Source organism: Podarcis gaigeae (assembly GCF_964106915.1).
Source record: "Podarcis gaigeae genome assembly, chromosome: 1".
Classification (NCBI taxonomy): Eukaryota; Metazoa; Chordata; class Lepidosauria; order Squamata; family Lacertidae; genus Podarcis; species Podarcis gaigeae.
In genome coordinates this window covers 85,386,808-85,399,474 of record NC_139678.1, presented here as the reverse complement: position 1 = coordinate 85,399,474, position 12,667 = coordinate 85,386,808, and the positions used below count along the sequence as shown (strand labels likewise).

The 12,667-nt window shown below is 50.3% G+C and overlaps 2 protein-coding genes across 4 annotated transcripts in view; one reads left to right on the top strand and one right to left on the bottom strand.

Moving 5' to 3' along the window:
- LOC310852422 (uncharacterized protein) overlaps nt 1-9,031 on the top strand; it is a 33,794-nt gene extending 24,763 nt beyond the window's left edge. Inside the window, exons 17-22 of the mRNA XM_083755966.1 lie at nt 333-413; nt 730-835; nt 1,886-1,956; nt 3,029-3,265; nt 5,096-5,150; nt 7,789-9,031. Coding sequence (XP_083612092.1) covers nt 333-413; nt 730-835; nt 1,886-1,956; nt 3,029-3,265; nt 5,096-5,124 — 524 coding nt within the window. The 3' untranslated portion in view covers nt 5,125-5,150; nt 7,789-9,031. The remainder of the gene's footprint in view (nt 1-332; nt 414-729; nt 836-1,885; nt 1,957-3,028; nt 3,266-5,095; nt 5,151-7,788) is intronic.
- A 374-nt stretch (nt 9,032-9,405) lies between these two features.
- The window catches only part of PTPRN (protein tyrosine phosphatase receptor type N), a 33,047-nt gene continuing 29,785 nt past the window's right edge, over nt 9,406-12,667 (bottom strand). For all 3 annotated transcript variants that reach the window (XM_083727018.1, XM_083727017.1, XM_083727019.1), the window contains 3 exons: nt 12,467-12,531; nt 12,122-12,195; nt 9,406-10,675 (listed from right to left, as the gene is read on the bottom strand). In XM_083727018.1, coding sequence (XP_083583144.1) covers nt 10,604-10,675; nt 12,122-12,195; nt 12,467-12,531 — 211 coding nt within the window. In that variant the 3' untranslated portion in view covers nt 9,406-10,603. The remainder of the gene's footprint in view (nt 10,676-12,121; nt 12,196-12,466; nt 12,532-12,667) is intronic.

Below are 12,667 nucleotides of genomic sequence, written 5' to 3'. Positions count from 1 at the left end.
CTGGCTTTAGTACAGACCTCGTTCTTACCCAGAACTTCTGTGGTAGGGAAGGGAAATGCTCCCCTCTGTGTGATGCAATTGGATCAGCTCAGTGGCTGTCCACACCTACTCCTGGCACTGGGTGGTTTCTTGCAGCTCAGGGAGGCTCTGACAAGGCAATAAAACTTTTGTGTGGAAGGAAGCAGCAGCAATGTGGTGTTAGATGCATGAATCAGAACTGCGGGCAGATAATAGGCCAGAAAACAAAGGGTATGGATCTGCATGCTTTTGAGTAGGAGTCTCCCTGCAGAGGAATGTAGTGGTTGACGATCTCTTTTTTGACCTCTCTCCAGACGATCCATTTGCAGACCTTCGACCTGGACCACGACACCCTGGGGCAGGGCCATTTTTCTCTCCCTTTGCAGCATCGCCAGGTAAGGAAGGAACAGCTGGAAGGACTTGTCTGCCCACCTGCTCCTCGCTGTGGCCTCCAGTTCCCCACCCTGGTTCCAACTGCACTTGGACCCTTGCTGTAGGGTTGACTTCTCCCTTGGACTGTGTGCTTTGCACACTGTGACCTGGTGTCCACTTTTGCAAGGCCACATTTTTTCTCCTATTTGCCCCTCCTTGGAAGCTCAAAGGAAAGTTTTCCTGCCTGGTATCTCTTTTCCTTTGCTGGTTCATCTCCCCTGGCCTTGGTGCCAGCTGCACCCTTCCTTCTCAGTTATTCTGGTGCACTCTCTCTTTCAGACTTCTTCTCCCCAGGGCTGGGTCCTGCTATGAATGCAGGAATGGGCTTCCGCTCTGTCTCCACCTCCACCAGATTCATCAACGGCAAGCGGATCACTACCAAGAGGTAAGCTTAGGAGGACGTTTTAATCCATTTGCCTCCTGTCTTCTGGCCTTGTCACGCAGATTTTGTGCCCTCTTGGGGAACGACCGAGCCCATTCTTTCTGTTCTCCCTGGCCCTCGTCCCCTTCTCATTTCTGCTATCTTGTATCTGTATGAGGCAGAGGATATCTAGAAGTTTTATATTTACTCAGGTCACTGGTCCATCTAAGTGAAAGGAGGGGAAAGGCACACAGTCTGTACCAGATTGGGGATGCATTCCTTATTTACGTGTGTGTGTGTGTGTGAGAGAGAGAGAGAGAGAGAGAGAGCGCACAAGCGCACATTAGCTCTTTCTTGTTACTGGTCATCTTAGCAGCAGCAAGTTGGGGAAATCCCATGGCCCCTGGTATTTTAGACCTTTTAGCAGCTTGCTCACATGTTGCGTCCCAGAGAGTTAGAGGTTTACTTGCCTTGTAGCCTTGTGACTTTTATAAACTGCAATCCCTCTGGTGATCATGTGTTTGCAGAGAATTGTACAGGGTAACACCTCTCTCTCTCTCCTCCCACTGTCCTACAGCATAACTGAAAAGGTTAAAGTGTACAGGAGAAGTCAAATTTGTGAATTGATGCTGACCTTTCTACACCCCAAACCTCAAATCTAGTGAAATGAGGCTGGCCTCATAAAAAATATGAAAGACATAATACATTAAGTTGATGCTTTTGTTCAAAAACCCTCATCTGTAGAACAAAATATATTTACTGGTCTCTCATCTTCAAAAAATAAATTTTAAGAGCAGCTTCAAATAAATTTTTGGTGTTTGTCTTTGAAAAATATAATGAAGGCGAGCAGGTGCATAATTACAGGTATGGTAGTAAGAGAACTGTGGTTGCTATTATGGGATTAATCATGCACCCAAAATGTAAGCAAAGGCTAAACAATAGATATGTTTGTAGCCATGCGACTTAATGTTTTCTCCAGTTCAACATTGCTGGGGGAAGGTTTTGCATGGTTTTATGTGTTCTTCACAAAGTCATTTCACTTTTCTATCCCCTCCCCTCCCCCCTGTTCTCCAGGATCGTCGAAAATGGGCAAGAGAGGGTAGAAGTGGAAGAAAACGGGGAGCTGAAATCCATCCAAATTAATGGTGAGGAACTAAAAGGGGAGCGGTATCCCAAGTTTCTTTTCTCTGTAGTCAGCCGTGCACAGCTCTCTCCAGCTGAGAGCAGAAATGTGAGCTTCTCTGGACGCCTGCTGCCTTCTGTGTGATCTCAACCTGTCTCCTGGGAGACGGAGAAAGTAATAGACCCTCATCCCCATGGAGTGACTCTGACATTTAATCTACAACTTGTGAAAAGCTTTGTGAAAAATGTGCCCTCCCACCAAGCGGTAGGATGCCTGTGTGCCAACCTCTGAGACATTTGGGGGTTGGAAGGATCTCCCCAGCACTCCTGGCCTCTTTCAGAAGCACAGGCAGAAGGAAGGAGGGGGGCTTTTCAGACTTGTGGTGGAACGGCTTAGAGAGGTAAAATAAGAGATGAATGTGATAATAGCATATGCCAGGCTGGTGGCTGAGGAACGGAAGAGAGCAGTGGGAGAGCTAGGAAAGTTTTCACCTGGGCCTTAAGACATCCGTTACCCACAAAGTGTGGTGCATATACTGGAGAAGGGAAGCAGCCTAGGGTAGTCACCTTCAACTTTTTCAGACCCAGATCTTGCCTTTAATTTCAAAAATGCATTCAGGGATCAACTTCTTCATTATTATTATTATTATTATTATTATTATTATTATTATTATTATTATTATTATTATATTTTCTAACCATATATTTCTTTGGTGGTAGTGTTGCTGTTGCAACTGTCTTTAGGCCAGGCTGCAAATCCTTACCCACCAGCTGAAGATCCTGGGGCAGGAGTCCTCAACCATTTTGGGTGGTTTTGGAAATCTCAAAAACCGTTGTGAGCACCACAACAACTGGCAGTACTCGAGCATAATAGCTACATGCCCCCCCCCCAAATATTGTTTGGAAATGGCAGGCCTCTTGTTAGGTCCCAAGGAGGTGTATGAGGATGCTGTTGTGTCAGCCGGCACCACGTTGGGGACCCCACATCTAGGGTGCTTGGCCTTTCTGGGCCAGGCCATAGCAATGACAGGAGGGGGGAAGTATACTTGGGGTGCCTTCTTTGGACCATTGTTGGCTCAACCCCTTCCCTTTCAGGTGTTCCAGACGACTTGGCCCTCGGCCTGGAGCTGAGCCGGCGGGACCAGCAAGCTGTGCAAAGCCGCAAGCCAGCGCCTTCCTCGCCGGCGCCGCAGCACCCGCCCCCCAAGCGCCCCTCCCCCAGTTCGTCCCCTGTGATCTTGTACACCGACAGCGACGAGGACGATGAGGACCTGCAGCTGGCGATGGCCTACAGCCTGTCTGAAATGGAGGCCAAGGGCCAGCACAGAGCAGGTGCGAGAAGCCCCTCAAAAAAGCAGCCCCCTGGAAAAGCGCAGTTGCCACAGGGGAGCCACGCCACAAACAGCCAGGTGGACAGGCTGTCCAAGCCCCCCTCTGAATCCCCCTCGGGGGCCGTGGGAGGGAGCGGACGGGGAAAGGGCAGAGGCAAAGACTCCTCCCCTAAGAAGAAGAAAGATGCGCAGTGCAGCCTCCTCTGAGCCGGCCTGAGACGGGGCTTTCATTGGTTGGTGCGCTTGGGACCCTGGCCAATGGAGGAGCGGGGGGTTGTTCCATCAGGACCGGCTGCCATGATGCGTCACTGGCAGAATCGCCCGAAGGCCCACCCGGTCAGAAGAGGAGGTGCTGCTGCTGCTGCTGCTACTGAGTAAAGGGCAGGAGCAAATTCTGTTAGCTCTGTGTGTGTGTAATTTGGCATGGAGAGGCATTGGCCCAGGCAGCTCCTGCACAGCAAAGCCCTGGTGCCTTCAGCAAGTTCAGGCTGTGCTGTCTGCCTTGCTGCTCTAGTGCATGGCTTGGCTGTATGTCCCCGTCGTTCTCCTGTACTGCATAGATCCACAGGGGGTGGGGGGTGGGAGGGGGCTGTGCTCTTGGCTGCCACTGCTTGCCCTGGGCACTAAAGGAAGTGAATGCATTGCTTCCACCCCAGGGTTTTGTATCAGCAATTTGGGGGAGCTGATATATATTTATTATTATTATTATTATTATTATTATTATTATTATTATTATTATTATTAATTTTTATTATTGTTACTTCCCAAATAACAGAATTTGATGCCTATGTTGAGGGCCGTCCTCTAAATTTGCTCTTGATCCGAGTGCCTTTTCTGCACTAACATCCCCTCCCGTCTCCATGAATGGTACCAAATCCTGTGCCTTTATCCCCCGACCACTGCTACTGGGGGGAGGGGGTGGGCAACGAAACAACCCCCATATGTGAAGAGCTAGTGAGAACTCAACCTGCACTGAAGGTGGTGGCTGTCCTACAGTGGCTAGCAGCAGAGCGGCCTGTTGATGGGCTGAGATGTCAGAGAAGGCACAGCTCTGAGAGAGGACTCTGCTCTCTTCCACTTACTTGGCAGCGCTGCCCGTTTTCAGCCGGGGGGGGGGGCAGCCTAGGCATGGAGACACACGTAGGAACTGCCTTAGGCCCTAACGCTTAAGCACTCAATTTCCTGTGCAGAGGAAGAGAGGGGAGGTACCACAGGGGGGCAGGGAGGTCTGAACACGGACCAGGCTACATTAGTTGTGTCTGTCATGACAATGTAGTTGAAAGGCACTTCCTGCTTTTGGGACTTCCTGGGGACTGAGGAATGTGTGAGACATAACGCATGTAGGTTTATACCTCTGTGGAGAACCTGTGGCTCCTCCAGATGGTGCTGGAACGCAACTCCCAGTATCCCTGACTTTTGGCTGAAGCTGATGGGAGCAACATCTGGATGGCCGCAGAGGTTCCCCTTGCCTGCCCTGTAGTTTGCAAGTGCATGCCATCTTCCCCTGCAGCTTTTGCCTGCCCCTAAACCAGCGGTTCTCAACCCTGCTTGCTGGCGTCTTGCACCACTCCCTGCAGCTGTGACCTCCTCCTTTCCCCCTCCCCTGCTTCCCAGGGCCTTTGCACCCTCCTCTTTCTCTCCCTGATCCCTTTTGTGTCTAATGTAACCCCCGGTGGCAGGCCCTGGATAAGGCTTCGGTGGATGCTCGATGTAGGAATGTAACTTGTTGGTGCCCTTTCTCTCTCTCTCTGCTGTTGTTGCTGCTGCCGCTGCCGCCACTGCTTGTCTCCTCACCTGCCCATCCCTCCCTCCTGTGCTTCCCATGCCACAGACCCTGATGGACAGGCATACTCTGTCTGATGCCCCTCCATGCTGCCTCTCTGCAGGTAACCCTCAAGTGTTCATTTTGTCCAGTTGGTTGAAATGGCAAAAGATCTGCAGGGTGGTTCTGTTGGTGGTGGTGGTTTAAAAAATAATAATAATAATAGCAGAGCTGTGTATATTTCCTACACAGCCTGGCATTTTGCCATACAAGGCTGCCTATCTTTTAAAGTGAGTTTCTGGCTGTTGAGATGCAGCCACTTCCATGTGCTTTCCCTTCATCTCTTCTTTTCTGTCACCTGTTCCTGGATTCCAAAATTCCAGAGGTTGGGGTTTTTTTTGGGGGGGTAGGGGGGTATTAATTGGCTTGTAGAGCCAGGGGGCAAAATGCATTTTTGAAAATGCTTAAATATTTGTTGATAGGAAAGTGCAGTTTAAGTATATATTAGATTTGTTGGTTGCAGTGTTTTATTCTGGGTTTGGATCAGAATGCATGAACCTCAGGCCCATTAGACCGCTTCCCCCCAAACCATGTTCCTATCAATCTGCTGACATCAGCTGATGAGCAGGGGATGATGTTTTGTTTTGTGTTGGCTGCACATGTCAGTTCCCCACAATGCAGCCAAAGTGCAGCCAAAGCAGCAGGATGCAACCCCCTCCCCCAATCAGCTGATGAGAGAGAGGATAAATCTTGTTCAGAATTCTTCAGTCCCGCTGGGTGCTGCTTTGCCAGTCTATTTCCTGAGGCGAACATGTTGGCAAAGCAGACCACCCCCATGGGTCAACTTTGACAGGTGAGTGGAATCCTCAGATTCCTCAGACTGGTGGTCAGAGTTGGCTTGTGGGGTGTGAGGAGATAAAGACCTGGCTGATGGGGCCCAAAGGGTTGTCCACTCCTAGTTTGGCAGTACAGAATATGCACAGCCCTAGTGATTTTGATTGTGGGAATTGATCTGCCCCAAATCTCTCTTGCCTCTGTGTGCACATTCCACGCTACAAGATTCCTCATTACTCCTTGCCCTGATACATCCCTGCACTGGGTACTGTTTGAGGGAGGGTGATAGATCCCCTCACAGCTGTATCAGCTAGGGGCACCTGAGAGTTTCTTGGGCAGATTCACATAATTCAGTTGGCAAGGTGAGGACATGGCTTCAGCGGGTGGCTGTGGCCAAGTGGGTCCTAGAAACTCCTTCAATTCATAAGCCTCAGTTGCAGTGCTCTCCCTAATTCATCACATCATTATAGAAGCACCGCATAGCTCAGTTGGTAGAGCAGGAGACTCATAGGTTTGAGCCCCACGTTGGGTAAAAGAGTCCTGCATTGCAGGGAGTTGGAGTAGATGACCCTTGTGGTCCCTCCCAACTCTGCATTTCTATTATTCTGTGTGAAGGTCTCTAAGAGCTCCACTGGTTAATATAGAATTGGGTGTTGAACATTGCCCATATGTGAGGCTACCAAGAGAACACTTTTAATCTGCTCTGGGCTCCTTTTATAGGAAAGATTGCCTATAAATAACAGAAACAGGTGAGTTTGCCTCTCCTCTGTGTACAACCTGGGGCTCCACTTCTCCATAAGCACAGCTTGAACCTAGTGCTCTTCAGCTTTGGAGCCCAAGGTGATGTTGGACTACAACTCCCAACATGCCTGATCATTGGCTAAGCTGGCTGGGGATGATGGGAGTTGTAGTTCAACAACATCCAAGGCCCTAAAGTTGAACAACACTGTGTCTAACCCACGTTCTCCCTGTGCCTACTTAGATCCTCTCATAGACGAAAGCAGCAGCCTCTCACTCAGGAGTGGCTCACCTGTGGTCCTCCAGATGCTGCTGAAGCACAACGCCACATCACCCCTGACCATCCTGGGTGTGAGGCTGATGAGAGTTGGAGTCCAGCAAGTTTTGGAGGGCCACAGCTTAGTCACCCACCTTCAGCCTCTTGCTCTAGAAAAGTTTCCTGGAACTGAGTGTTGCATATGACTGCAGTATCCACAGGAATGGTCATTCTCTGAAGCTCTAGGTCGTTTTACATTTAAAAAATCTTCCAACCACACATTTTGAGCAACTAAAATCAGGTCTTAAAAAAGAATTTCACTCATTCCAAATATTTCATAGAAGGTACATGTGCACCTGCCGCACCCCCAAGTTCCCCCAATTTTGAACATTGGAAAAAATGTATCCCCTCGTTTCCCCCCTCCCCAGGATTTCATACCTCTGGTTCCCTTTTCCCTTCCTTATGAGCAATTTGCAACCAAGCCGTTGCAGGCTGAATATTTTCATGTAATGTTTAAACCTTTAACTGGCAGGAGACCGTGGATGGGTGGGAAGGTGATGGTTCTGCAGAGCAACCTGCTACAGTTCCTTATTTTGCATGCTCAGATGCACTCTTTCCTCCCCTGATTTGTTAAAGGGCAGTGGCTCTTTCTTGACCTTATCATTAATCCTGAGTCCATAGCAGCTATGCCTTGATGCTAGAGCCCCTCACCAGCCCCTCCACCCCACTCCCTCTCAGTACTGCAAGTCATACTCCTGCTTGGCGAAGCCTGACCTCTGGGGGGTGGGGTGGGGAGGAATGATGTAGTGCACAGCCCAGGCTCTGCTTGCTGTCACAACACTTTTCACTGCTGTCTGATTCACTCGGTGTCTGTTTTTCTCCCTCCTCCTCCTCCCCCCTCCCGCCTGTCCTGTCTCCTTGCTTGTTTCCCCAGGTGTGTTCTGAGTCTGGAAGAGCCATGGGAGAATTGCCTCTCTAGCACTCTGTGCTCCCAGAAGGCTACTCAAGCCTGGACTTCGCTTTCTGTTCCCTCCCTGAGCCCTGCCTGGGGGAACGATTGATGGGCAGGTGCCGAGTGTGTGACTTCCTCCCCGCTAGTTCTCTCTCTGCTGCGTGTCCTATAGCAGTAGCTCAAAAGGGTCGGGCTCGGCGCAGCCCATCTTTTTTTAAAACAACAACAATGTACTTGTAGCTATGCTGCTGCTGCTCCTGAATTAACAGCACCTACTGGTGGGGTTGAGCGGAGGTATCCCCAAGCCCCCTGCTGCCTGTAGCTCCCTTTTCACCCGTGCCCTGTTCCCTTGCAAGAGAGGACCATGGCTAAAGGAGCACAATGGACTTTTTTCGCTGGACCATTTTATGAGTAAGTTATGAAGGAGACGGCGGTGCTGTGTGAACTGTGGTGGGCACAGGAAGTGATAAGCCTTTCCGATGCAGGTTGGCCTTCTGGTCCTTTTTAGCTCCTGCAGCGACTCTGGGCCGCAGCACAACAACACTCTTCCTGTTTATAGTGTTGACTGACTGATTGGGTGTGGGTAGGTGTGGAGGTGTTGGGACAGAAACCGTGGGAGAAGGGCTTCCGGTTTTAGCATAGAAGACTTTGTGCTCGACAGCAGCTGTGGGCGACTTTTGGCCCTCCAGATATTGCTGGACCACAGTTCTCCTCAGCCCTGGCCACTGGCCCTGATGGGAACTACTGTAGTTCAGCCGCACCTAGAGAGCCAAAGATTCCTCCCCCCACCTCCACAGCAGCATTTCTCAGCCTGGCAGTCCATCAACATATGGGGAGCAATGGGGGTTGGACTCCCAGCAGCCACCTGCAGACCCAAGGGTGGGGGAGGCTGCTCTAGGGCCAAAGGGCTATAAACCAAATTTTCCCTCAGAGCGGCAGGGATGTCACTTTTCCAGACCAGGCCTTGCAGAGAGAGTAGGCGTGTAGTATAGGCCTCTCATGCCAGGAAGGAGAGGGCTGGGGCTGTCTCTCTCTCTCTCTCTCCCCCCCCTTTCTTTCTGTCCGATCCCTTGGAGGAAATCCTCTCCCAGAAGGTAACAGGGCTGGAGTTAACTTGCTCAGTGTATCTCTTGACTCGGGAGTGAGATTGATCTGTTTTGTAATTCAAAGCACTGGCCTGGTATATAGAGTGGAAAACATTGTCAATAAATTTATTTGCAATGAATGCTGTGTCAGAATTTCACCGCTGGTATCAAGTACTTCAACTCACAAATACTGACATGTGCCAGCTGGGAAAGGAAATAAATGAGCCCCCTAGGGGTGGGGCTGTTGTCTGCCTTGACTCAAGCCAGCCCCCAGATGCTGAGGATTGAAGCTAGAACCTTGTTCATGCAATGCAAATGCTCTACCAAGGACTTAAGGCCTCCCGTGTTCAGGCTGAGCAGCTGAAGGCAAGCAGTCCCCTTTGTATTGCTACCCTTTCAAGGAAGCAGCTCAGGGCAGTGAACAGGTTGTGTGCCTGGCATGCGTTCGGACACTTGGCCGCAGCTTTGGCAGCCCCACCCCTTCTGGATGACACACAACATGAGTAGGCCGGGCTGCAGCTGCACAAACGCGACACAAAAACTTTATTCACATCAAATACAAAATTAGATTCTCTAGAAATGTCTCGGTGTACATAACATCACAGAGAGAAAGTGGACAGGGCAACATAGTGGGGAGGAGCAGGCATAGGTCCATCTCTCTCAGAGCGACACCCTGCCCCCTTTTTTGGAAAAGGAGGGAAAAGCTGTAAGTAACGGGGAGTAGATATAGGGCAGGCATGGCCAAACTTGGCCCTCCAGTTGTTTTTGGACTACAATTCCCATCATCCCTGACTACTGGTCCTGTTAGCTAGGGATGATGGGAGTTGTAGTCCCAAAACAGCTGGAGGCCAAGTTTGGCCATGCCTGACATAGGGGAAAGGAGCGATTGGGGTAGAAGCCTTGTTACGCTTTCCCCACTCTCACCTGTCATAGACCTAGGGACCCTTTGGGGGCTACTCCGAATCGAGGGTGAGGAGATGATTGGAGGAGGAAGAGATGGAAGGGGCATGAGGACCACATGGTTTAATTAGATAGACTTCCCTTACAGTGCCTTGTCGTGGATATTACCCCCAATTATGGCACAGGGACAAAGCAGCATTCTGTATAGAAGAGGAGCCCACATGCACCCACAAAGTCTACACCTCTCACCTTTGTAGAATCACGCACATCTACAGAGGCTGGACACACAAAGGAGGCTCCTTGCAAAACTTGCCTTGAAAGGTGTCTTAACACAGTGTCTGAGCGCAGAGCCCCTTGTAGTGCTCTGTGGCACATCCAGCTATGATTATTAGGGCACAGACTAACCTCCAAGATGTGTCAAAGTACCCACTTCCCACTAACTAAGGGCTGCGTCCAGAGCAAGGGCAGTCAACCTCCAGAAGTTGCTAGACGACAAACTGGCTATTTGCAATGCTAGCTAGGCCTCCTGGGAGTTGCAGTTGCCCAGCAGCATGTGGAGGGCACAACACTGGCAATCCCTGTTCCAGGAGAACATGGGCAGGGTAGCACCCCACAGTATGAGGAGGGTTAGGGGCTGAGGGGTGGGGCAGGCAGGTGAGGGGCCACCACCCGTAGCTTAAATTCAGTCATGGTCGATAACATGGAAATAGACTTTATGAAGGAAGAACATCCCAGGCAAGGACACGGCACAGCAGAGGCAAAAGGGATCGAGTTGGGGGGAGTCACAAAGCTGGGGTACGCCGAGTGGGGCATCACTGTGGCAGGGCCTTCAGGATGGCATTCACCTCCTCCGCCACGGCTGTCAGTGCAAACTCAAACTGGTCCTGGGGATACATAAAATCAGTCTGGGTGTCTGCAGCCCCCACATCATGTTCTTAATCCCCTTCACCTCAAAATTAGGAAAAAAGGCAGCAAAGATGGGGAACCTGTGAACTCCAACTCCCATCAGCCACTGCCAATCCTGGATGATGGGAATTGGAGTCCAGCAACATCTTCTCAACAGAAGGGGGTGGGGAATGTGTGGCACTGCGACTGGTGCTGCACTCCCCTCAGTCCTAGCCAGCATGCTCAATGGGCAGGGATTTGGGAAGTTGCAGATTGGACCTCACTTTCCTACCACTGCAGGTGTAAAGAGCTTTAGGGACACGGAATGGGGGGGATGTACCTGGCCCTGCTTGACAGAAGGGGCGTTTGCCTGTTGTTTTGACAATGCTTCTTGCTTGCCCAGATGGAGAATAAAGTGGTAGAGGGGTGTGTGTGTGTAGAGAGAAGCTATCCTACTGTACAAAGGTAGACTTGAGCATCCTCACTCTGCCCACTTTTGTAAGCTTGGCCAGGAAGGAACACAGCGTCGGCCTGCTCTGGATAGGGTTTGGTAACCCAAAAGTCCTTAGTTTCTTCCTTTTGTCTTACTTCATAATAATAATAATAATAATAATAATAATAATAATAATAATAATTTATTATTTATACCCCGCCCATCTGGCTGGGCCTCCCCAGCCACTCTGGGCGGCTTCCATAAAAAACCTCAGTCCTTCTCATTCCAAACCTAGGCACTCTAATCTCCTCGGTAAAAAACCCTGACCTTTAGTATGCTACCAAGCACCATGTCTGACCCCCCCCCCCATAGGCAGGCACAGAGAGTACAATGGTTGCTTGACTTAGGCCTCATCTGCAGTACACATACAAAGCCACATCAGACCATTTTAAACCACCACAACTTCCTCCACAGAATCCTGGGATCTGTAGCTTGTTAAGAGTGCTGAGAGCTGTAAAGAAGAAAGGCCCCCTATTCCCCTCAAAGAGCTATAATTCTCAAAGTGGTTGAACATTCAATCCCTCTTCAAAGGGGACTCTGAGAATTACAGCTCTGTGAGGGGAACAGTGGTCTCCCAACAATTCTCAGCACCCTTAAAAAACTACAGCTCCCAGGATTCTTTGGGGGTTCATGGCTGCTTGAAGTGATGTGATACCACTTTAAATGCATAGTGCAGATGGGGCCTACACTTCCCTTCCACCATGTCACTGCCAGAAGGTCCCAATGCACTCTTATTCCATGCCCTCCAGGAACCAAGTTATGCCACCAGCGTCCACCCACAGCAGGTGGTTTTTGTGGTTTTGCCCACAAGTAGTGGGCACAGGGCAGGGATAGCTCAGGTGATGCCTGCCAGATGTTGGCCTACGACTCCCATCATCCCGGACCATTGATGATGCTGGCTGGGGCTGCAGAGCATTACATTGGCTACCTGAAAGCAAGCATCCCAACATACCTTTGTCTGCACCATGCCAGGTCGCTGATCTCGCACGTGCTCCAGGGTGGCTGCGATGTCAATCTCCTTCACACCTAGCAGGCAGGAGGAGAGGTAAAGTCAGAATTGAGTGAAGGGGTAAGAAACAGTGAAGAGGGAAACTCCATACCCCCATGAACAAAATGGTGGCTGTGGAATCTGAAGACAATCAGGGGTAAATGCAGAAGAGACAGGAGGAGATGGTGGGTTGGAGGTCTTCAGACAGCAGGGGCCTGTCTTTGTGCAGTAGTTTGTGCACCTGGAGGCTTGGCCAAGACCAGGTTGTGTGCATGGAAAAGACCTGCCTTACCTCCCATCCCTTCTCACCTTTGGCCATTCGGTTCAGAACCATGTCGATAAGGATATACGTCCCGGTCCTTCCTGCGCCATCACTGCAAAAAGATAAGAGGTTTGGCACTGCTGCTGAGAACAACACAACAAAAGAGGTGATCCAACTCTGCTGTTTCCCTTAGAAGGGGACCCTTTGACCTGACAGTACAATTTAGTTCTATGACATGAGATGCTTCT